Genomic DNA, 25474 nt, shown 5'->3' on the forward strand with positions numbered 1-25474 from the left:
ATAATAAACGGAACCGGTAATGAACGCATGACCTTCTGCTTAGTAAGCCGAAGCGGTAGCAATTTATAACCAACCACGGCATAGGTTAGCTGGACAAACATTATATCGCGTGAAATAACAAGTCACCGTTTATGTATTAATGTTCCATGGATCACTGTTAAAACTGCTTCAGCAACTAACTTTCCCTAACTCCAAACATTTCGCTTACTGTGATCGATCTTATTTCATTACATATATTTTCAATTTTAAATGACTTTACATACAGTTATTCCAGTTGTTCCAGCAAATATCTCTTTTTTTCGCTTTCATTACCATACAAAATTCGGTTTATGGTGAATATATCTTAAAGCAACAATTTTTTATGAATACTTTGTATGAAGCACTTTCAGAACTTTCAATTTTGCACATTTTTGCTGAAGGCACTAAAGAGCTATCTCGAATATTTTTCAAATTATGAACAATTTTCGGTTGAAAAACATATCATTTTCAAAATTTTGTGAATCTTTTCAAACAAAAAACGTCCTCACAGTTTTTTCACCATAAACAGAAAAAGAAATAATCTTTCTAATGCCGACAAAAGATTGAAAATCCGTTTGCGCCTTTCGGAGATATCGGCATTTGAAAACAACCATTTTTTCGAAGAACATTTCTGATAACTCTGTATCCATAAGAGATAGAACAGTAATTTCTTCGGCAAAAAGTTGCGCAATCAAAAGTTCTAAAAGTGCTCGGAACAAAGTTTTTGCGAGAAATTATCGTATAAAAAGTTATCAAGAAAAAAACTGATTTTTCAGTACCACCCTAACTTTTTTGTTAAAAAAATCATAACTCACGAACCATAAGAGATAGAAATTTGGGTTCTTCGGCAAAGTTGCTCCAAATCGGTTGCTCTAAAACATTGTAGAACATTGTGTAGTCCTAAATGCGCCAGCAAAAAAGTTTATGTGCTGATCTCTTGAACCATGTGGGACACCCTAATTTTACATCTCTGAAAAAAATGTCTGAAAAATATGGAGAAACTTTGCCGAAGACACCATATATCTAAAATTGACGGTTTAGGCGCAATCATTTTTGTCTTCCTAGATATGGCTTTGGGACCAATGTGCATTGCATCCATCTTTTGATTCAATTGTTCAGTAAAAAAATCAAAATCAGTGAGAGACATTTTATCAAAAGTAGGTGCATTTTCTAATGATTTTTTATGGGATTATACTTTAATGAAGGGACTAAATATAAGTTGCCTGCGGCGGCAGGGGTTTACCGTATGATTTGAAACAATTAGAACGGTTATCAATGGGAAGACAATTTGAAGGAGAGGAGCTGAAACTGCCTGCTACAATACACTGAACGAAAACTCCGGTCCTACATTGAATGATTTGTAATTCAAACGCTCTTAAAACTTCATATTACTCATTTTGAATGACATTGGAAGAATATGATGCATCCACTTAATATTAAACAAAAATCATTCAATTCAGTAATGAATTTCAGACCATGTTCTAATGACATTAGGCTGATAATCGAATTATGATAACATAAATGAACAACATGCAGCTTATGACAGATTATAATATTTACTATGTCCCATACCGAAAATCATTCAATTATAGTCTGAAATATCAGGCGGAAAGGGAATAATCATAAATATCAAATCATTCTGGCAAATCTAAACGTGAATATGGCGGCGGCAGCGTGGAACGTCAAACATTTCTGCGTGGATTTTGCAGGTAATTACCCTTTGAACCTAATATTATACTCATTTATAGCATTTAATTTTCACATCCTTAAGGTACCAACCAACTACAATCGCTGACATCCAAGTGTTTTGGTTCGATGGAGCAAAGCTGCGAAACTAATTTATTTGCAAGGAGCCACATCACACAAAATGTTCGCTGCAGGTAGGAATCTGTTCCTGAAGGCAGGAGATTGTTACATTTGTGTTACCCCGTTATAGAAATAAACATTAATGCACATAAACCAATAACGTTTCGTACTTATTATTTTTTATTTGAGTTCTTTGAAAATAGGAAATATTACGAATGGAGGGTTATTTACATGTGTGTATGATAATCATTCAATCTGAGGCATCTATTTGGAGGATAAAAATCCTTCCAATTCTGGATGATTTTCATTCGGTATGATTTGTAAACAGATGATTTCCACGAAGCTGAAAATCATCTTGATGTTGTCTGAAAATAGGTATGGGGCTCGGATGAAGCAATAATCATTCAATTCAAGGCGGGAGTTTTCGTTCAGTGTATGGGCACACGAGCTTGCTAGGGTAGATCAATAGAAATATTAGAATTAGAACGCTAGAGGCGCTGTTTCCTCCATACAATGCCTGTGATGCAGATGAATCAACCACAGTAGCCTTGAATTCAATTGGCGCAAACCTGGGAGCGAACAACCGGTACTCAAACTGTCAAACTATTTGTTTTGTTTTGAAACAACTTTGGAAGAAAAACCTACATTATGAGAGTTGCTATTCGATAAGGTCAATTGGCCGGGATCTAACTTATATAGAAGTTTTGATTCGACCCACAAGTGTAAGCAATACGTTTTTAACTTAACAGGGCTCTATGGTGCATCTTTAAGTATGGAAGAACGGCAATTACACGCATATCGATAAAACAACACGATGGTATCCTTCTAATGAAGAACTGTTCTGAATGTGTTGAAGAAATTTCATGCCTTAGCCTAGATCTTAGCTGACTCGTAGACGCAAACTTCCGCAGTCAGCTACAGGACAAACCAATTGTATAATTTCAATTCGGTACCGATGCTGCACCATTTTCCCTTCCGGTATATTACTGGAACTTTTACTTCAACACTCATGATGCTGCAGATTGAAGTGTCCGGGGAAGGCCTATACTTAATCTATAACTACCCAATGATAGCAGGCACCAACTCATTAATATATCTTTATATTTGTTCATTTAAAATAAACCACACACCTTGACGATAATGTATGAAGAATCAAAACTCTCTAAGGCACACAAACCACACGAAAACCCCATTGTTTCACCCAACACGCTCGGATGAAGGCCAGAAATACGACAGAACCAATATTTTGATTTCAAAAGCAGGTTGCTATGGATAAGTTGAACGAAATTTGACACTTTGAGTACCACCTCGAAAATTCGCATACTAGATGTTGGTCACAAGATTAGCAGCGACAATAGCGGTCTAATTATTATGTCTACTGGTAGATCCCTTCGAAATTTAAAGATTAGAACGGCTACCTGACGGAAGAAAATTGGCTTGTGAATGAGCATGAGTATAACTTACTTGATGGGTATCATTCTTAAGCAAGCGATCGTAAGCTGAGAAAGAGCATTTTTGGAGATTCTATCAGAGAAATTCCGAGAAACTAAAAACGTTACCGTTCATCTGCTTGGTACGAGCCTCGACGATTCGGCTACTCGAAAGTTAGACTTATGGTTGCCCGCACAATTTGCGCATCCAAAGAAAAGGGGTGCGGGTGACCTGCTGTGCGTCGGGTGCGTTTGTTAAGTGCTAGTAAATCGCGAGTTGTATGCTGATATTTATTGCAACAAATGTTCGTTTTGCTTAATTAATAAATGTTACAAGTGTTTCGATTGGTTTCTGTTTGAATTAGTTAAAAAAAACGTGACGAAAGAAGTAAAAAGAAAAATTGGGATTGCGTTGGCTTTTGGAAGGTGGCCATTTTTTCATAATTGAAGCGGTTGCTAACTCACCTAGCGTATTTGGTTTTGTTTGTGTGTGATTCTAAAGTGAGAGATTCCGGTACCATCCGCGAGTTGCATGTTACTTATGGAAATGTTGTCAATGGACCAGTGCACGAGTTCACCCGTTGACGTTTGAGCGGTGCCGTGTTATTTACGTAACCATGACAACGAGTGAATTTGGCACCGCTTAAACGTCAGATTAGTGAACTCGTGCATCCGTCCATGGACCAATGCACGCGTTCATTCTTTGACGTTTTCGCGGTGCCGTGTTATTTATGTTACCATGGAAACGAGTGAATTCGACATCGCTCAAACGTCAAAATAGTGAACTCGTGCATCGGTCCATACAAGTGAAACAAAACCCTCTCACCCACCAATCTGAGAATGAGAGGCGCTTCAGACGATCTTTCTCTTTTACTCTCACATCGCAATGAAAGTGTACATATAGCTGACAATAGTGTTTGTAATGGTAGGTGAGTGTGTAAATGTGTATGTGGTAATTTTGGATGAACATCGTGACATCAACAGTGAGTCTCAATCTCTGCTTTCTTTTTTCTTCGAGTTTGGTGAGTAGATTTGGGTTTTATGCTGGCTGACGCTGTGTGCGAGGTACGGGAGAATTATTCTTGTCTACCGTGTCGGTAACGCATTGGATGTGTAAGTATCTTACGACTCCCGCGAGTTCTTTTGTCTTTTTGCGCAGTTTTGAGTTGTGGTAGATCTACACATCATCAATGTGCCGTAGCGTGGAATTACGTGGCACGTGACACTTTCAACTTCGGGAGGAGTTTTCGGGCGTCGTGTGAGACGTGCACATCTGGTGCGTAGCCGAAGCTTAGCGTACGACATGCACACAGCACGGAAAAGTGATTATGGGGAATGCGTTGAGAACACTCGTGCGGTATGTGTTAGACGCGTACGTTCAAGAGATTATGCTTGACCAGCGGGACCCGAGGAGGAACAAATAACTCCCCAATAACTTATGCATACAATTTTTTGGTATCATACCAAAATTAGGTATTGTTCAGTTGTCAATACCTCAATTTGGTATTATAATGGTATTGAAAAAAATCTTTAAAACAATTAAAAATACTTCATTGAGGTATTAAACAGCTATTGAGGTCTGCTGGAGGTATTGAACTACAATTGAAAAATTTCATTTTTATATGAAAATCCATCAAGTATTATTGAGGTATTACAATACCTGATCTAGTTATCAGTTTGGTGTTCGTAGAATATGCTTGAGATATTATTTGAGGTATTTTACCTCTTATGCAGGGCTAATTCATACCTCATTCAGGTATGTAGTATTGGAAATTATCTGGTATGGAATACCTCAATTAGGTATTCAGTAGTTATTTTCTTCTGCTCGGGGAGCAAAGCTACGCGTAAAACGCCGCCGCGCAGTTTATTTAGTGTGCACAATCGGTTTCCGTATTTCATGACTTAGCGGTTTTTTTCTTCTCGATATTTAAATTTGATCGCTATTTTTTTTTTAGTCCATTATTATTTTATTTTCTATTTATTTTTTTATTTTTATTTCTTTTTGCTTATTGTGTTTTTTATTATCCGATGATCGGTTCTGCTGTTTGATTATCAATTAGCAGATAGTCTGTCCAGAACCGTCGCGCAGAAAAATGATAGACACCGTAAAACATAATAATCCATGTGTTAAATAAAAATATTCTTCTCTTTTGACTGCCGGCATTCGAAAGATTAAATCAGAAACACCTAACCAACAAATGCCATGGGTCTATCGCCAGCTTTTCAGGCGAATCCTCAGATCTAATACCTTTCCCAACCTCCACCTCCGTATCACTTATGAGGGTGTAGCTGAGTCGGTGGCCTCTCATTAAGTAAGTGATACATCAACATTTCCTTCCCCAATCCCAAGTTACGGTATAGATGGGCGTAGCCGGGAATAGAAATATTCATGGTTTTGATTTTCTTGTTCAAAACTGGATCAAGGTTCACTCCCTAGCCTTTGTGCTTATTCTGCGCGGCGTGTGAGTCGAGACGACTCGCTCTCACCGCGAGTGACGTGAGACGACTAATGTAAATCAAATGGGAGCGAGTCGACAATTGTCACCTCATTCGACTCGTGTCACCTCACACGCCGCGCAGAATAGGCACGCTTGTTCCTGAAAGTAGTCTGAATGAGATTATCAAAAAACACACATGGATATAGCTAGTATCCAATCTATTAAGTATACCGTAACTACGCTAACGCTAACGCACAATTTGCGCATCCAAACTTTTTGGTATCTTTCTTCACATGACAGACGTGCTTAGCATGAGAGGAACCTCCGCAAATCATGCATTTAGCATCCATGTGGCAATGTTTCTTTTTCCATGACTCCACTTTTGGCACCGACGGCACTGAGTTCTTTTTCATAATGATTACTTGGCCTGGGCAAAATCCAAGTAAATAATTTATTCCATTTATGATCTTCTTAGGTGACTTATAGTCACTTGAGAGACCTTTCAAGACGACTTTGAACAAATGTTCAGTTTTGTCGTCAGAAGTAAAAATAAATGTGCTTCTTCTCTTCAAGATGTTTGAAATAGTTCGCAAACTTTAAGAGTTTCCGGCAAAACGCGACGGTCTCTTTGCTTTGCGGTTTGGAAGGAAACCTTGATTCCTCTAACGGAGTTCAAGATCACCTAAATCCTCAAAATTCGGATTAACTAACCACGATAAGCGGTACTCTTTGTTTCCTCACTTGAATCAAAAAGCATGGGCTGGAAGCTGCTTTGATTTGATGTTCGGAAAATTTGTCTAAAGCAATTATCAGCATTAAGCATTTAACCCTTGGAAGAAATCGCGCATTCCGGAGAAATGTCCTCTCTTCCATTTTTGCCACCTTATCGAATGTTTATAATCCTGTTTTTTTTGGAAGGAAGTTGTCAAGATTCACTTTTCCTTTTGTTGTTGTTGTTGCAACCATGTTTGGTGAATACACGAAAGAAAAAAAGACCTTCTAAGAAGTACGATGCGCACTACTGCAGCAAGACACTCGTAACTACATTAAAATACATTACGTTTATCTTCAGATGCTATGTCCACATATCTGGGGAAATTTGTTTTGAATAAGCTTTCTATATATTCATCAGTAAGAGTATAGTCTCTAATAGGCGAGCGAATTTTGTTCATGGATAGTTTTAGATTTCGCAAGAGTTTACATCAATTAACTGATTTCATTCAAATTGGAGATATTCGTACAAAAATTTTGTTTTAGTCGGATTGTTTATCAGATCTAAGAACCTTCTCTATGGACCTCTCGAACTTAAAACGCTCTTATGCAGTTGTATAATGCTTTCCCAATCAAATAAGCTAGTAAAACACCATTTCCATCTTAACCGAAGCAAATAAAAATGAAAAGTGAGCATTGTGATTGCAGAACATGAAAGAAAATCGGAGCAAATGCCTGCGTGTGAAATCAACTTCCGCGAGCAGTCACGATTCTCCGTTTATGACCTTAAGGCTAAGTAGCCCGTCATTCGTTTTGGCACCAATGATGACTTTTCAACATGCATTTCAAAGTGATAAAAATCAGTTTTGATAGTTAATATTGACTTGAAAAAGTATCACTGTACGCGCTAACATGCATAAAGTTAGCTGATCCTTTTTCTGCTGTGTCAGTGCAAAACCAACTGATTTTCTTTAATTCGAAATCGTGAGATGAATTAGCAACAATCATCAACGACGCATACAAATTTCAATGACGGCCTACTTCGCCTTAAGGACATCCAACAAATCAACAACCCTTTGAGACTACTTACGACGACGTTCAAATTTTATCGTTTTACAGCTAGCTACTTGATGGTTTGAACTATTTCACTTCTTTTAACGGTTGTTTGCGTGAATGACGATGTTAAACTAGAAGACGGCTACCGAACGAGAACGCAAAGTTTTTTTTTATTGCGGCATTACAGCAAAGATAGAGCTTTTTACGTTAATCAAAAAATCTGGCAATCAAAAGTGATTGCCCCCCGTCAGATGTACAATTGTAGGAGATGTCGATGAAACAAACAAAAAACAGCTGTTGTCACGTATCAGTAGTAGCATTGATTTAAAGATCTATCAATGGTTCGATTTCGTTTATTGATGATACTAAAGCTGAATTTACAAATTTAGCATTATGTAATAAATTATACGTGGCTAACTCATGTTTCAAAATACGCTACCACCTATGTGACCCATTTTCTTCCTTACATCCCTCCATCTCTAGAAGTGTCGAACGTGTCCCGAGGGAAAACTGACACCAATCTCCACTCCAAGCCAAGAAGGACCACCGAACACATATCTTTTGCAGGGCAATGCATAAATATTTCATTCGCTGTTGGTGCATTACGAGCAATGGACGATGATCATTTACCCACTTATTGGGAAAACCTTATTATGGGCCGTCATCTCCGATCAATTTATTTCCAATTCCACGTTACATCATCATCATCATATCCTAGGTCGGTGCTAGCTGGCTGACTAACTTGCCTCCAATCGATATCGCAGCCGTGTTGGAGCAATGGCACAGTAATACGTAACTCAATCATACATCTATCTGAGATCAGCCCGTTGTTGTAGTGCTGAGCTAATATAATCTTCTTGCCAATTTGAAATGAGAATGCGAACTAGACTGGTTCGGATGCCAAGCGATTCAATTGGCAACAAGTTATTCTGACTTAGTTGAAGAACTAAAAACAAAATTTACTCATTGATTTGACAGCCCAATGTTAAGTATATTACACTCAAATAATCGTAAATCTGTATCTGTATCTATAAACTCATTGAGTCCATTTTAATGACCATCTAGATGATTCTTTCAAAAAGTTGATTGTAAGCAGCTAGAATTCTTATTAATTAAAGATAAGCCGCATCAATTGTCACTGCCTGAACTATTACGTCTGCGCTACAATTAGATTTAGTTGGAAAGCATGTGTCCAGTATGCGACTACTTTTGGGTTGAAAACCCAAATATCCGGATCCTTCAACATTCGACCGGTCTACTGTAAAATGTACATAGTCTCGAATGGCGGAATCAAATCCGTAAATCCCGATGTTTGCATCGACTGTATGTAGATATAACTGAAGCTATTATTCGTTCCGTATGGCTAAACTACTGGCAACTGGCACAGAACAGACGGTAGACACACGGTTTCAGCACCACCAGAGAGTTACACACATGTATGTACGGAATCCAAAGGCAATTTAGCTCAAATGTGACGAGACTGCCGCCGCCGACTGACTGTCGATTCCGAGTGCACGCCGACGTTTACCTTTTTCCCAGCCGGGTCTTCAAGCTGTAATTTTTTTTTTCCTCTCCTATCTTTCTGTCTCTCCAGGGCAAAATTCGTACCTGATTTTCAACCGACTGACGAGGCAAATGCACCCTCACTTCCACATCCGGTTCCTCCGGACGGCAAGTACTCACCCCCATCACCCGAGGAAGCAGAACGAATTATTTCCAATTTGCTACCAAGGTATGTATCCAGCAAGAACCGAAAGCGGAAGAACACATAAAACATGTCGTACTTTTTTCCTCTGCTTAGGGTTATTTACCTTTTTCCACCTAATTTAGTGACATCCTTTGGAGACGTTCAGTCGAAATATATGGAAGGAATGCAGAAAAAGCTCTGCTTAAGCTTTCGACGACTCTTACATATTTTTGTTGAGTTATTTGAGGGATTCATTGCTTTTGAAGTAGAAGTGTTTTAAAAGATAAAATCAAGTAGAATTAGTCCTTCTTCTTTTTGAAACACGCTATTTTCCTAATTCGATGGACATAATTAGGGTACAAGTGATTTCAGGCTTTATAATAGAAAATAGCGCTAGTTTTAAGTCTTGCCAGTACAAATGTGGTGTGCATTGATGAGACGGTGGAGTTCACCTACTCCGGCGAAAGTTTCCCGACGAAGGAACATCTCCCGATACCATTAATGTACCGCGTTGTCCCTGATTTGCTACTTCTGACCGGTGAGGTGCCGGTCGATCTAGCGAATCCGATTAGAGAATGGTTTCCGGTTGGCTGGGGCCCGGGAAGTGTCGAAGTAGTCACTGCAATTCTGGATAAAGGATAGCTTCCTGTTTGCAGACGCCCCGACGACATATTGCCGATACTACGATCTTCCTGTGCATTTCGCTACTCTACGAAGACTCGTTCTCCGCTGCTGCTTTTAGAGCTCTTCTTGTTGACCAGTTGGATGCCGAGGTTTGCCCAGTAATTTTGATTGGAGGATGACTTCCGGTTCCGATGACTCAAGCCGGTGATACGTTACGTACTACTCAGAGTAGTCCCCGGCGATGGACTCAGCCTACTGCGAAGCTGATCGGGTCGGTACTGCCATTTCGGAGGAATGAAATTTCCGATTCACAGGCGCCCCAACGTTCATTTGCCGGTACACAACGCGATCTATTCAACCAGTCCCAGACGGTGAATATCCAATGTTGAAACATTGGAACAAATGTCAAATACAATCATTAATAATTTCAGGCAAAAATCGTTACAATCTTCTATTGCCACGATTAATGCGTTATATGTTTAGGTTAAGTTAGGTGAAGTATATTTAAAACTTTTTTTTTCTCTTATAAGCAGGTGAAATCAACTCACCTGTAAAAAAAACTGAACTGCTACGGCATATGAAATGTAATATGTTGTTAACAAAATGTTAATTAAATCTTAAATTTGTTTTACCAAATTAGGATGATAGTGTTGTCAAATAACACAGAACACCTAGATATAAGAAATGAATGTAATGTTTGAAATGATACTAATAAAAAAATTAAAAAAAAAAAAAAAAAAAAAAAAAAAAAAAAAAAAAAAAAAAAAAAAAAAAAAAAGTCCCAGACGGTGGACATCGTCTACTCCGAAGCTCGCCGGGCAGTTGCCGAGGTCGGTCCTGCGATTCCGGTAGAGGGAAACTTCCTGTTCACAGGCGCCCCGATGACCATTTGCCGGTGCTGTTTCGCGAATTACTCACCTAGACCCCGGCGGTAGACTCAGCCTACTCCGACTCGACGTTGGTCGGCCATGTGCCAGCGTCGGTTCTGCAAGTCCGGTTTGAGGATGACTTCCGGTTTGCATGCGCCCTGACGACTTAATACCAATACTACGGCTACGTCCGGTATACTCGATCCAGTCTCCGATAGAGGATCTAGCCTACTCCGATCGCGGCCGGGAGCTCTCTGGTCTTCACGCCATCTGCTTTGCAGCGACGACATTATCTGCGTTATACCTCTGCATCGCATTCCAAGTATATTCATGCTGGTACATGTTCTGCACGTTGTTGTCCTTATTTAGGACGCTTGCGGTTGCTGATATCATCTCGCTGCGTTTATTCCAGAATCGAGGGCAGTTGAATATAACATGCTCCAGGGTCTCCTCGATATTATGACAGGCCGGACAATGTGGAGACTCTGCGTGTCCGAATCTGTGCAGATATTTCCGAAAGCATCCATGGCCTAACAAAAACTGGGTCAGGAAGAACTTCTCCATGTTTTCTGGTCGTCCACACCGACACGTTAGGAATGAGCCTGTGGGTTCACCATCCTTTCTCCGAGTTATTCCACTCTTGCTGCTAGTTCGCCATTGTATCCATTCTGATGATGTTTCTCACATTCCTAGTGTCCCCTTGCTGGTAGCATGCTATGACCTCTGCCAGAGTGATGATCATTCCGTTTGGTTGTCAACGTTGCAGCCCAAGCCGGGACTCTGTATCTCAGTATGGACGATGATACGGTCACCAGAAGACGCCTCGTACTGCTTCTTGGTCCTCCAATGTTGGGCATGATCTACAGTGTTAGCTGCTTTCGCTGCCTTTTCGCATTCATAGTCTACGTGGCTGTTGAAGTTTAGCCTGTTGTCGACCATTACTCCGAGTGCTTTAGAGAGCGTTTCGATGAAATTGCGTGTCCTCCGACGTTGATCTCGAACTGCTGAACCGCTTTGCAGTTGTTGACCAGCACCACCTCCGTTTCGTGATGAGCCAACTGTAGCTTGACTCCAGTCATCCACGGTTCAATGATGTCCAGTGCCGTCAACATCTCCACCTCCTCCGCAGTCTCGTCAGTTATCGCAAGAACGACGTCATCGGCAAACCCGACAATCTCGACTCCGTTCGGCAGTGTCAAGGTTAGCACTCCATCGTACATCATATTCCACAGTGTTGGACCGAGTATGGATCCCTGTGGAACTCCCACCGTTACTTCAATTGACATCCATCCCTGGTTTGTGTCGTAAACCAGTACCCGGTTGAGAAAGTAGCTTTGCAGAACTTAACACTGATATTCGGGAACCCTTATTCTGTGTAGGGAACAGTAGTGTCACTACGCGATAGACGTTGCGTCAGGGATTTTTCTCAGCTTCCCGGCACAACTTCTTGTAGCAGTTCAATTTACTCGTCGCTATCTCCCGTATAAACGCGGCTCTAGCCAGCCGGTAGGTCACCATACGCCCTTCCATGCTTTCTTCCGATCTAGCTCTCTGCACGCGTCTTCTGGCTCTTAAGCAGGCTGCACGGAGGGTGCTGAGTCTGTCATATGCAGGACGCCGCTGAATTCTTGGCTCCAATTAATCGTAACAGCTGCACTCGAAATTTCGTTAAATTTAACGATCACGAAACCCTCGTATGAGCGTTAATCTACTTCTTGGATTGAGAATCGGCCCATTAATTTGATTGCCGTCGTCTCTGCTCTGTCTGCTACCCAATTGCCGTTATCGGGAGGAACCCGATACGGTTCTGCAATGACCGCAACGTTGCACTTTGCTTCAGTTGTCGACTGCCACAACAGTTGTTGTGCGGCGTCGCATTGATTGAGGTTCACCTGCGTTCCTTCTTCTTGGCATTAACGTCCTCACTTGGACAGAGCATGCTTCTCAGCTTAGTGTTCTTGTGAGCACTTCCACAGTTATTAACTGAGAGCTTTCTTTACCAAAGTTGCCATTTTTGCATTCGTATATCGTGTGGCAGGTACCTTCACCAGCGTTATCTTCATCATCATTACTGCCCTGCCTTCGCCTTCTGATATTTGAAGCGTTTGAAGCCACCCGTCGTTTGGGCGTTACACTCCTCCGCTTTGCACTGCATGCACCTAGGTCATTTTCCGATGAAACTTTTCACTACTGTCGGATTAGTTTCCCCGATTCTCTCCAATACAGTGCGATCGTTTGAAATCCAGTTTCGGATAAAGAAACCACCAGTGGCGTATATTTTAGCTACTTCCAGCGCTATCTTCGATGCTTTTTGCGCTGTATCGAAGCTGTCCTTGGCTGCCGCATCCCAGATGAGTCTTACTTTTCCTGGTTTCTTCTGGTTAAATTCTACCCCCAGTGGGAGAAACCACAAACGTCCACGCTCGAAAGCTGCCAACTCCGCAGTGGTAGCTTTATGTGTATGCCTTTCTCCTGCATTTCAGCTATTTGTTGACAGACAGTGTTGTACAATTCCAGGTTCTAAGTGAATCGCTTTTCGAGGCACACTAACCGCTTTTTAGTTATTGGTTCGCTATCTGGAAGTTGAACTTCATCCTTTTTCCACAGCAAACCTGTTTGATATCTTCCGCTATCAGTGCGGTTCGTAGTTTCCTCAAGGATTTTCCAAGCCCGTTGTTCTTCAGCCGATTTCATTTCCGGTACTACAGAAATCCCCAGGCTTTCTAACGCAAAAAAAATCCTGTACACAGGAGTGCAAACCTTCATCAGAGGTTTAACGTAGATGTACATTTGACGATGCAACAGCTGATCGGCTCCCCCACGTAGAGTTCCATAAACGGCCCATCCAATACGCGTTTTTGTGGCAATTGGCTCGCCGATACATCCTTCACGTAGCTTTAGAGTGGCTAGCAAGTGTATGTTGCTCAATCCTATCATAAGCCCTGGAACTGCTGCTGTAAAACTTGAGGTAGGCGAAACGTTGTTCCATTTCCTGGAAATCCATTGTTTGTTCGGGTATGCCTAGATTTTCTACTACGTAAACTTCCGATGCCTTGGACCTCCTCCGCTACAAGTTGGGCAGGTCGTTGATGACTCCACTCTCTTTGTTGGAGCGTACTTGGGTTGCGTGAATTCTAGACGAGGAACATCCGATTCGGATTTCCGTTGATTTGATGCTGCGTGGGCATTCACAAACGCCTTATCCTTGCACCTAGATTGATCATCCTTGTTTGTCTTCGGTTGGCTAATTAGAGGCGTAGCAACGCTACTAGTGGCAGCAGCAACCTTCTCCATGTAGTCGCCGAAACTGCAAAGTTCCACAATGAGCGGGCTTTGTTGGTAAAGTGCCCAGTTAAATTTGATAGTAGGAGGCTGCTTTTCCACTAGCTCTTGCAACAGGATAGAATTGGACAGATGGTTCTCTAGTCCGACCGCTCTAAGATGACCGCACCAAGGTGACCCATGTGTCCAAACGATCTGCTCTCGGAGTAGGAGTATTGAAAACCTCCGAAACCATGTTTTTCACGATTTTCTCAGGTCGCCCATACAAAGTTTGCAATGTGTTCCCACTGGGGTGATCATCGAAAGCTCATCTATTTCATTTTGGTGGTGAGGGGACTTAGAGGTCCCAAGGGAACGGCAGATAGATAGGTTTCACTTACCGAGGGTGTATTCTGGCAACGAATATTGTTACCTTCTCTTATTTGCGTGGAGTCTTGCAATCTCATTCCGACGAGATTCTTTTCCAGTATTGGTAGATCCGGTAGTTGGACTACCGCCTGCGCACGAACCTCCTGCACTCTATTTGCTTTTGGGTCACACGTGTCGATCTGCTTTTGCTGTGCTCGCTGTGAACGCTCGCTCAGTCCCTCTCAATCGTTATAACTCCTCGTCCCGTTGTTCCAGTTCTTTCTGCCGCTGTTTCTTGAACTCTGCACCTTCTTCTTCCCAACGCCGCAGTTGACGCACGAGGTCGGCTTCCCGCCGACACTGTAATTCGAACTGCTCTTCTTTGCTGCCTTTCAGCTCGTTGATTTTACTAATCAGATCCAGTTCACGCTTGCGACGCATCTTGATTTCCTGTTCATGCTGTTTCTGTTGCCGATCGTGTTCTTTCCGAAAGTTTTCGGTATCTCTCCGCCACTTCTCGTACAAGGGTAACGTATTCTTTGGACGAGCGCCTCTCTCAGGGATTTTGGGTGCGGTCTGTTCCAATAGATTCGCTAGAGGCTGTGCATCTACTAGCGGCAAGATGTTCTCTCTACCGGCTGCTTTCACTACATTATCATCGATGGTTATACTCCCAAAGGTCTTATCCATGTCGCTGTCAGCAACGCCACCAATGCTGGACGCCAGATGACTATCATTGCTCTTCTGATTTGCGCCGACATCACAAACCCCCGTCTTCAATGGAGTGGACGTAATCTTCACATTGGGGATGGTACACAAATGATGTCACGCTAAATTTCAACTTTTTCGAACACACGCTCTTCGTCCACTATAGATGGTTCAAAATTGGCCCCCGATGACTTCACGGATGCATTCTCACGATGAACGTCATCATTTTGGAGGTTCGCCGCACCTTCAGAAACTTCATACAATTTGGAGCCAGGTTTTTGTACCACAATCTAGTCTTTTTCAACATGATCTTAATTTAAAGCATGACCTTAACTGACTGCACTAAGGAAATATCCAAGTCTTCCAGAGATCAAACAACATGCATCGAAGTCATGATGAATTTGTTTTGAATTAGTTTCCAATCAATTACAACCAAGAAAGACTTGCACTAATTGAAATACTGACAAGGGGAACACGATGTTTCATCCGTTTCTACTAATTTGCAACACGTGTTTGTTTGTCGCTGACAATGATATTAACCCCTCGACACTCGATACCCGAAACGATTGAGCTCAAAAAGCAAACAAACCCTTATCCGTTTGTGGAAAGTCACAGGGGAAGAATCTAACGAACCATCACATGGATGCCCATTCCCCCTGCTAGTTCCGATTGTAAGGGGGGACTCAGTCAGGGCGATTCCATAGTAGATATTGCTGCTCCATCCGTCATTTCAACAGGCAAAGTAAGGGCACAAATATATCTTCACCCAGCAATGTCACCCCGCATAAATGTGTTTATTTCACTTCGCGCATTTGCCTGCCTGCTTGCGTTTGTTAGAGCGCTTCCAAGACCAGTCGACGGCCGGTAGTATGGGGGGACAATAGAAAAGAGCCACCAGGGAATATTTGTACCGCTCCCCAGCCAGTCAGTTGTTGTTTGCAGCCATAAAACTGTGCGCGACTCCGATTCTGATTGCACAGTAATTTGATAGGACTTTGTCACGGAAAGCAGTAGTAAAATTGCCATCCAATGGATTGTCGCCGTCACTCGCCCGGGGAATGCTTTATTGTGATTGGAAGCACGATTTACGATTAACGTCGGGAGCGAAAGGAAAGTGATATGTATGTATTGGATCGAGGAAATTGGGTGCTAATTTGGCTAGCGCGATGACGGATTTATCAGGACAGAAATGTCCTGGTGAAGGAAAGGAAGCTATTAATGGTCAAATTGATACGAAAGATTTTGTATAGTTAAATCAAAATTGACGAGCTATAACCAATTACAAACATTATGGAATTAAAGACAGTTCTCGCTCACTGAATTTTGAGTTTTGAACATTTCGACATTTTAGTCTTTGAGTTTCTACGTTACTTAAGTTCTTATTCTGGTCCAACGTCACTCAGAATCACATAAGCGTCTTCTTCTTATTATTATTAATATTCTTCTTCTTCTTTGATTTCTTCTTGGCATTGCGTCATCACTGGACCAGTGGGACAGCTTAGTGTTCTTATGAGCACTTCCTTTTTTGCTTCTCAGCTTAGTGTTCTTATGAGCACTTCCACAGTTTTTAACTGAGAGCTTCCTTTGCCAAAGTTGTCATTTTTCGCAATCGTATATTGTGTGGCAAGTACGATGATGATGCCCAGGGAAGTCAAGGAATTTTCCATTACGAAAAGATCTTGGACCAACCGAGCATCAAACCCAGACACCTTCAGCATGGCTTTCCATTTATCCGCGGACTCGAACCACTCGGATATTGAAGGACCAATCACAAGCAGTAGTTTCCTCGTTTCAAGACTCCCTGTCTCCAGATTCTCTAAACTCACACATTTACTAGGTGTTGATACACTTGGTAAATTCACTTAGCTCGCAACGCTTATCCATCTTTTACCCGGTGGATTGAAGGTTGACAAAACAATTTACGGAATTCTTACAACATGCTTCGCCTCCTGTATTCTTCCAGACTTAGGGCCAATTCACAAATTGCATAACGCTGAAGAGAGTGGGTGAGTGTCCTGGTAATGTTACAGGTCACACAAAATTTGTAAAATAGTCATACAAAAAGCGTTACGAGGGGGTGGGTGGTTGTCGAAAATTGCTATTTTCAGCGTTATGAAATTTGTGAATAAACCCTTAGTGGTTTTCTGGATACTGGCGTCGCCAAAGAGTTGCGACAGCCCGTGATTCACTCTTCTCATCCATACTCTGGCAACCAGAATGCATGTAAACGAAATCAACTTTTGTGTTAAGCGATGATTATATGTGCATTGTTTCCGTATAACATATCGTCGATAGGCCTTATACGTACAAAAGGCAATATAGAGATTTGGCATAGAATGCGGGCGTATAGATATTGCAAGTTAATCTGTACTGTAATTTCGGGTGAAATTGATCATTTTTCACGGTTTTTCTAGTCTGTTTTCTATAATGTTAACAATGCCACACAACTAAATGCAGGAAAACAAGTACGAAGGTGAGCCTCATCGACTCATGTACCGAAATTTTCTAACAAATGTCATTTTAGTGTTAACACATATCTCTAAAATAAAAAATCAGAGGATCTCATTTCGGGTTGAAATTGATCACCTGTCAATGCCATTATTGTTAGTTTTCAAAACAACTCTACCTGATAAATTTGAGCTCTCTGAATCCGAATATGCTTGTCAAATTCATAACAATGCAATATTTATATAAATAACGAACAGTTAAATTTCAAGAATTACTCGGCAAACGCCTAAATGTATGCAATTTCCTACGGAATTAAGCGATATCTAACAGAAATTCATTTTTTTCAACCATATGGTACGTGTTTTGGTAATGAAATCTGGTTTAGGGGTATATCTCAAGCATCGTCACAAACTTTTAGGTTTATACCATGTTCAGATCCTTGCTTAGAAATAGAAGTTCATAGGTGTTTGTCAATACTGCACCGTGCATGATTTTAAAATTTTACATCATTTTCATAGTAATACACATTTTTAAATGCAAAAAAAAATCACAACACACAACTCGATAATAGTTACGACAAATAACGTTCATTTACTGCAGCTCACATTGATATTTGTGCTCCATTACGAATAAATAAAATCGTGTGATACGATGATCAATTACACCCGATTTTACGGTACCGTAAAACGGGGTATCTTTGATAATGCGGGTAACTTTGATAGTTCGTAACCCACCACATACTAAACGAAATTTAATAATTTCTGTTGATCAGTTAAGCAAAACGAATGCAAAACCAAAGAATATTAGTAAGACACTTCATTTAAGAGCGGTTTTCATTTGAATCAAGAACATTTGAGGCTTTTTATACGAACATAAAAAATAGACACAATTTTTGCATTTTCGAAACGCTTACAAACAATTTGTTCTACGATCACTATTTGATGTAGTTTTGAATAGTTGGCCACTTATCTTTGACAGCCTAGTTATCATAGAACCTGAATACGGTCTCAAAACTCTTAGCGAAAAGCATTTTCACAAACTGGGACCATTTTTGTAATCTAAGTCAGAAATTTCTATTTAACGTTAAACGCCTAGAGGTATACAATGCCCTACAAATGTTCGTTAATCATTCAATTTTGTTCGATTCATACACCATTATCAAAGTTACCCCCAAACAGAAAACCAACTTTCGATTATATGAAAAATTATATATCAATTCAAAATAGATCTTTTGGCAATCTATCGGCTGCAATCGATAGCTAGGATGCCAGTACTTGTTTTAAAAATATAAATTATAATTCTTTGAAACAGCATGCATAAATATTCATGTTTTCTTCGAAAAAAACTATCAAAGTTACCCCGTTTTACGGTACCTAATATTATGCGATTCGATTTATGATAACAAAATTGATTTTAAAGCTGCTACGAATTGGTAAATTTTACCGTTTTGATTCATATTACGGACACTTAAGGCCTCAGTGAAGTACAACCCAGCATAGAGCATACAAAATAAATCATTCTATATGATTCTTTAGCGTTACCGAGCGTCAGAAATCCTTAACTTTCGAATGGTGGGTAAAGAATACGCTTCCGCAACTTGAATAATTTTAAATAAATCAAAATGTGTGGCCTTTTCATGATTCTTATTTCGGACGCTTCCTCACTTTTGCCTCATATTCCGGACACTTTGATTCGAATTCCGGACAGCTCATGATAACCATTAATGGAACAGTCAAATCATCATTGAAATCGTCAAACCACCAAAGAGACGTCTAAGGTAGTTGGGCATTACAAATTTGCATAGATAGTTATTTGCAATTAGTTATTAAAAACTTATTAAAACGAGTACTTTTGAATGGCAAAAATTGAAACATTTCGTGTGAAATGTTTCCCATACAAAGAGGAGTGTCCGGAATTTGAAGCTGTCCGTAATATGAGTCGAAACGGTACTTTTGTGTGATGTAAATTGTACAAGTAAAAAACGTTTTACATACATTTTTACGCGACTTCAAGTTGTCTGGGAATGCTGATTTCATACAGTGAGAGGCAAAATAAAGTGCCCACCTTACCAGTTTTCGAATTTCTCTCATTGATTTGGTTCAAATTAAAGTTAACACACCTAAATCTTTTGTGATATTTTATTTTTGATGTTCTTTTAAAGTTGCACTTACGAAATTTTGATTAAAAAAAGAATTTTACTTAAAGAAAAAGAAAATCAATTTGTATTGAAAAAAAAGTAGTGACAAAAATAAGTGCCCACTTCCTTCTTGGCCCCAGAAAAGATGATTTAAGAAAAATAAAAAGCAATTTAATAGTTAATGTGTCCTCCTTTGGCCTTAAGGACTTGCTGGAGGCTCTTCGGCATGCTTTTCACCAGGTTTTGTAGGTGTTGTGGATCTAGTTCTTCCCAGGCGCGCTCCAAGGCTTCAAAATAATTATTTTTGTTGGTAACACCAGTTTTTTCAACCCTAGCATCGAGAATCGCCCACAAATTCTCGATGGGGTTGAGGTCTGGGCTTTGTGGAGGCCATTCCAGCGGTTTAATCCGACAAGACCGGAAGAAAGACTTGGTCTTCTTTCCAGTATGCTTCGGGTCGTTGTTCTAGAGAAATATGAATTTCTCTTCAAGGCCCGTCTGGATCAGCGAAACCTCCAGATTTTCCAGCAAGATGTTAATGTAGGAATCTGCCGTCATTATTCCGTCGATTTTCACGACGCTTCCTACTCCACTCCATGAAAAACACCCCCAGACCATCACATTTCATCACATCACACTTCCATGCGTCACCGTTCCTTGGATGTGGCGCTCCTGAAGCTCGAGCTGTCTAACCGAGAGCGGCGGGCTCGTGTGTGATGCAGAGCACCACATCCAAGGAACGGTGAAGCATGGAGGAGGAAATGTGATGGTCTGGGGGTGTTTTTCATGGAGTGGAGTAGAAAACCTCGTGAAAATCGACGGAATAATGATGGCAGATTCCTACATTAACATCTTGCTGGAAAATCTGGAGGTTTCGCTGATCCAGACGGGCCTTGAAGAGAAATTCATATTTCTCTAGAACAACGACCCGAAGCATACTGGAAAGAAGACCAAGTCTTTTTTCCGGTCTTGTCGGATTAAACCGCTGGAATGGCCTCCACAAAGCCCAGACCTCAACCCCATCGAGAATTTGTGGGCGATTCTCGATGCCAGGGTTGAAAAAACTGGTGTTACCAACAAAAATAATTATTTTGAAGCCTTGGAGCGCGCCTGGGAAGAACTAGATCCACAACACCTACAAAACCTGGTGAAAAGCATGCCGAAGAGCCTCCAGCAAGTCCTTAAGGCCAAAGGAGGACACATTAACTATTAAATTGCTTTTTATTTTTCTTAAATCATCTTTTCTGGGGCCAAGAAGGAAGTGGGCACTTATTTTTGTCACTACTTTTTTTTCAATACAAATTGATTTTCTTTTTCTTTAAGTAAAATTCTTTTTTTAATCAAAATTTCGTAAGTGCAACTTTAAAAGAACATCAAAAATAAAATATCACAAAAGATTTAGGTGTGTTAACTTTAATTTGAACCAAATCAATGAGAGAAATTCGAAAACTGGTAAGGTGGGCACTTTATTTTGCCTCTCACTGTATGTACCACCAGAGATAGTCCAAACTACACAGCGTTCAAAGCATTCAGCATTCTTTGCAAAAGAATTCTTGTCTGCCACTCAAGTTGCTGGAAGCTGTCATAAGTTGTTACAAACGATGGTGATGAGTATGCTAGAAATAGACACACAAATATAACAAGAGTCGGAGAAATACACATCAGCATTGTGGTTCGGAATTATTTATGTACGAAACATAATGATGATGTCGGATTATTCTGACTGCTGACATGTGAAAAGTCAGCAATAAATGTCGGCAGTTATAGTCCTAACCACGTGATAAATAATACTTATTAGAATGTGATGACAACGATACTAAGGATTGTATTAGCAAGTAGATTTGCTATGCATAGTTTATCGTCATAAACGCAGCTAGATGAGGCAGGGGACTGTTGTACTTCATTCCCCTGAATGATTAGCAACAGATCTAGCAAATAATCTACCTTAAAATTGTAATGAGACATTAATGGTTACTCTTAAGGATCCTGATAGTAAAGGTTATGAACAATTATCGGTCAGAGCCTGGAAAACCTTGTAAGAAATTTTTACAGTATTACTAGGGAGATTCGTTTTCTCAAAAAGATTTGTTTTCTAGAAACCATTTGAATACAAATTTAAGAATCCTTCAAAAACAAATCTTGGATATCCTCAAAAAATTGTGCCAAACAGTCCATCAACAATCCTGCAAGTAAAACGTACATCTCTTGTTCCTTTTTTTTTTTTTGAATTCCTCTCAAAAGTCTTTTAGATATTCCACCAAGAAGCCTCCGGCCCCTTTTTGTCTAGCAAGTGTTAAAGAAATCCTAAAACATATTGGCTCCAGATAGGGGGACTTGCGTTTCATTTCATTTATTTAGTTAACATCTAAACAGATAACACTGAATCAACAATTTCACGCCACAATACACGGTTCGTGGCCGCATCTCTCCATCCTCGGTTGTGCCCCACGCTCGCCAAGTCGATACGCACTTAATCCGTCAACCTAGCTCGCTGCGCTCCACTCCTTCTTGTATCAACCGGATCCGAAGCGAACACCATCTTTGCAGTGTTGCTGTCTGGCATCCTTGCAACATGCCATGCCCATTGTATCCTTCCAGCTTTGGCCACCTTCTGAATACTGGGTTCACCGTAGAGTTGGGCGAGCTCGTGGTTCATCCTTCGCCGCCACACACCGTTCTCCTGCACATCGCCGAAGATCGTCCTAAGCACCCGACGTTCGAGGACTCCAACTGCCTGCAAGTCCTCCTCGAGCATCGTCCACGTTTCATGTCCGTAGAGAACTACCGGCCTTATGAGTGTTTTGTACATGGTACATTTGCTGCTGGTGTGAATCTTTTTTCACCGTGGAGCTTCTTGTGGAGCCATAGTAGGCCCGACTTTCACTGATGATGTGCCTCCGTATTTCACGGCTAACGTTAATGTCAGCCGTCAGCAAGGATCCAAAGTATACGAATTCGTCCACCACCTCGAACGTATCTCCGTCTATCGTAACACTGCTACCTAGGCGAGCTCTGTCGTTCTCGGCCCCTCCAACTAGCATGAACTTTGTCTTGGACGCATTCACCACCAGTACAACTTTTGCTGCTTAACGTTATAGGTGGGTGTACAGGTCTGCCACCTTTTCAAATGTTCGGCCGACAATGTCCATATCATCCGCGAAGCAAACAAATTGACTGGATCTCGTGGAAATCATACCTCGATTGTTAAGCCCGGCTCTCCGCATAACACCTTCTAGCGTAATATTGAACAACAGGCACGAAAATCCATCCCCTTGTTGAAGTCCCCGGCGAGATCCAAACAAACTGGAATGTTCGCCTGAAACCTGCAAACAATTTTGCACACCCTCCATAGTCGCTTTCATCAGTCTCGTGAACTTTCCGGAAAAGCTGATTTTCCATAGCTCTTTGCGATAGATACTATCGTATGCCGGCTTGAAGTCGATGAAAAGGTGATGCGTTGTGACCTCGTATTCACGACATTTTTGCCGTACAGTAAAGATCTGATCCGTTGTCGATCGATCGTCAACGAAGCCGGCTTGATAACTTTCCTCAAACTCATTTACTACAGGTGACAGACGACGGCAGATGATCTAGGATAATACTTTGTAAGCCGCATTTAGAATGGTGATCGCTCGAAAGTTCTCACAATCTTACATGTCACCTTTCTTGTAGATGGGGCATATTACCCCTTTCTTCCACTCCTCCGGTAGCTGTTCTGTTCCCCAGACTGTGCCTATCAGCCGATGCAGACAAATGGCCAGCCTCTTCGGGCCCTTCTTTATGAATTCAGCTCTGATACCATCATTACCAGCAGCCAAGCATGGGAAAATTCACTCACTCACCCGAACGCCACCGATAAAAAATAGCAAAAAATCTGCTGCTACCGAACATTCAGTGATAGCTGAATCGTACTGGGTGGAGTGTAGCATGGAAGCGTCAAAACCGATTGTGTAAAAGCAAGAATCGGAAGGAACATGAAGAGAAGTGAATACCAATACACTTGTATCTGCGAGGCACGAGTGAAAGCATTAAGCATCCATTCGCCGAATGCATTGAACTGAGTGAGCGGATTCCCACTCACTGATACATTCCGTGGTGTAGATTGCCAGTCAGTGAACACTCATCAGCACTCAAATCCGAATGCCACACCAACGGAATCAGAATGTAAACAATCATTCGGTATGCATTCGGTTGTCTTCGGCTTTTAGAATCGGTAGCGACTCAATCAGCTGCCGTTTTTTGTTTCGCTTGGCGCTCGCCGAGAAGCAGAATGGGCACTGGAAATTGAAACATTCGGCTTGGTTAGAGAAACGGCTTTCTCGCTCCCGACTGTGCGTGGAAGCGAGTGAGGGAAACACAAAAACTGAGTGAGTGTTTCCCATGCTTGCCAGCAGCTTTATTATTCTTGAGCTGGAGAATGACATCCTTAACCTCTCTCAAAGTGGGGGCTGGTTGGTTTCCATCGCCCGCAGTACTGACGATGGCATTTCCTCCGTTATTCCTTCCTTCATTGCCTGTGCTCTCAGAGCCATTCAGGTGTTCGTAGAAGTGCTGCTTTCACCTTCCGTCCGTCAAAATGCTCCCATCCTTATTCCTGCACACCTCGGCTCACGACACGAAGCCTTTGCGGGATGCGTTGAGCTTCTGATGGAACTTACGTGTTTCTTGAAACCGGCACAGCTGTTACATCTCCTCGCAGTCCGTCTCCTCCAAACGGCGTTTTTTCTCCCGAAAAAGACGGGTCTGCTGTTGTCGTTTCTGTCTATAACGTTCCACGTTCCGTCGGGTCCGTTGTTGCAGCATATCGGCCCGCGCTGCATTCTTCGTCTTCAGAATCTGCTTACATTCCTCGTCGAACCAATCGTTCCGTCGACTCCGGCCCACGTACCCGGCGTTGCTCTCAGCTGCATTGTTCATGGCTGCTTTCACTGTTCTCCAGCAGTCCTCAAGAGGGGCTTCATCCAGCTTACCCTCTTCCGGTAATGCAGTCGCGAGATGCTGTGCATACGCAGTTGTAACATCCGGTTGCTTAAACCGCTCTAGATCATACCGGGGCAGCCGTCGGTACCGTACGTTGTTAACGACGGAGAGTTTTGGGCGCAGTTTAACTATCACTAGTGGTCAGAGTCGATGTTAGCACCACGTTAGGTCCTAACGTCGTTAATGTCGGAGAAGTGCCGTCCATCATTCAGAACGTGGTCGATTTGTGATTCTGTCTACTGTGGTGATCTCCAGGTGTATCGGAATCGAAGACTGTGCTGGAAGTAGGTGCTACGAATGGTCATATTCTTGGAGGTGGCGAAATCAATTATCTCTAAACGTTCGCAACATTGATCCCTTCCAACACACTTCCTGCAACGCTACGATGCCAAATCCACGGTCCTGCTGCATGTCGGCGACTATGAGTGTGCTCCCGATGAAGTTGAGAGATTTACAGTTCCACGTACCGGGCTTCCAATCGCTAATCCCTTTACGTCGCTGTGGTCTTCGCCGATTGTCCCGGTTCGTATTCTCTCGTTGATTATTCGTTGCTTAATTTGTTACGGCTGGCTTGCAGGGCCTGACATCAACTGCCTAGATTTCCGGAGGACCATAGTGCGCAGTTTAGCTTAGAGTCCTTCTCTGGCACTCGGACGATGATCAGCCGCCCCTGACATGGGAAACAGATGCTGTTGTGAACCGCTCCTAACATGGAGTACAGACGCTCCAGGTTTGCAGAAGCAAACCCCCCCTTCCCTGTCAGCATACGACCAAAGTTCCCACCGGGGGTTGGTTACCCGATCTTCCCTAAGGTTACTCGTACCCCGGCCAGTACCACGAGGAGGTAGGGATAGGAGTTGCTGTGCAAGAGGCTAAGGACCACACAAAGGGGTCTATTTTATTACTGCAAGCACGCGAGGTACCAATGATAC

The 25474-nt window shown here is 41.7% G+C and overlaps 1 protein-coding gene and 1 long non-coding RNA gene across 6 annotated transcripts in view; both read left to right on the plus strand.

The window, feature by feature from the left end:
- LOC5577722 (rho GTPase-activating protein gacF) overlaps positions 1-25474 on the plus strand; it is a 410293-nt gene that overhangs the window by 164292 nt on the left and 220527 nt on the right. For 4 of the 5 annotated variants that reach the window (XR_002500441.1, XM_021844557.1, XM_021844559.1 and 1 more), the window contains exon 3: positions 9054-9191. The exons of the other annotated variant lie outside the window; for it this stretch is intronic. Coding sequence is in view for 3 of the 4 variants with exons in the window: in XM_021844557.1 (XP_021700249.1) it covers positions 9054-9191 (138 nt within the window). In the remaining variant the exon portion in view is untranslated. The remainder of the gene's footprint in view (positions 1-9053; positions 9192-25474) is intronic. 5 annotated transcript variants of the gene reach the window in all.
- Positions 1341-2160, plus strand: LOC110676493. Its single transcript, XR_002500446.1, has 2 exons — positions 1341-1727; positions 1790-2160. It is a non-coding gene; the product is annotated as an uncharacterized LOC110676493 (long non-coding RNA).

Source organism: Aedes aegypti, chromosome 2 (genome assembly GCF_002204515.2).
Source record: "Aedes aegypti strain LVP_AGWG chromosome 2, AaegL5.0 Primary Assembly, whole genome shotgun sequence".
NCBI classification, from domain to species: Eukaryota; Metazoa; Arthropoda; class Insecta; order Diptera; family Culicidae; genus Aedes; species Aedes aegypti.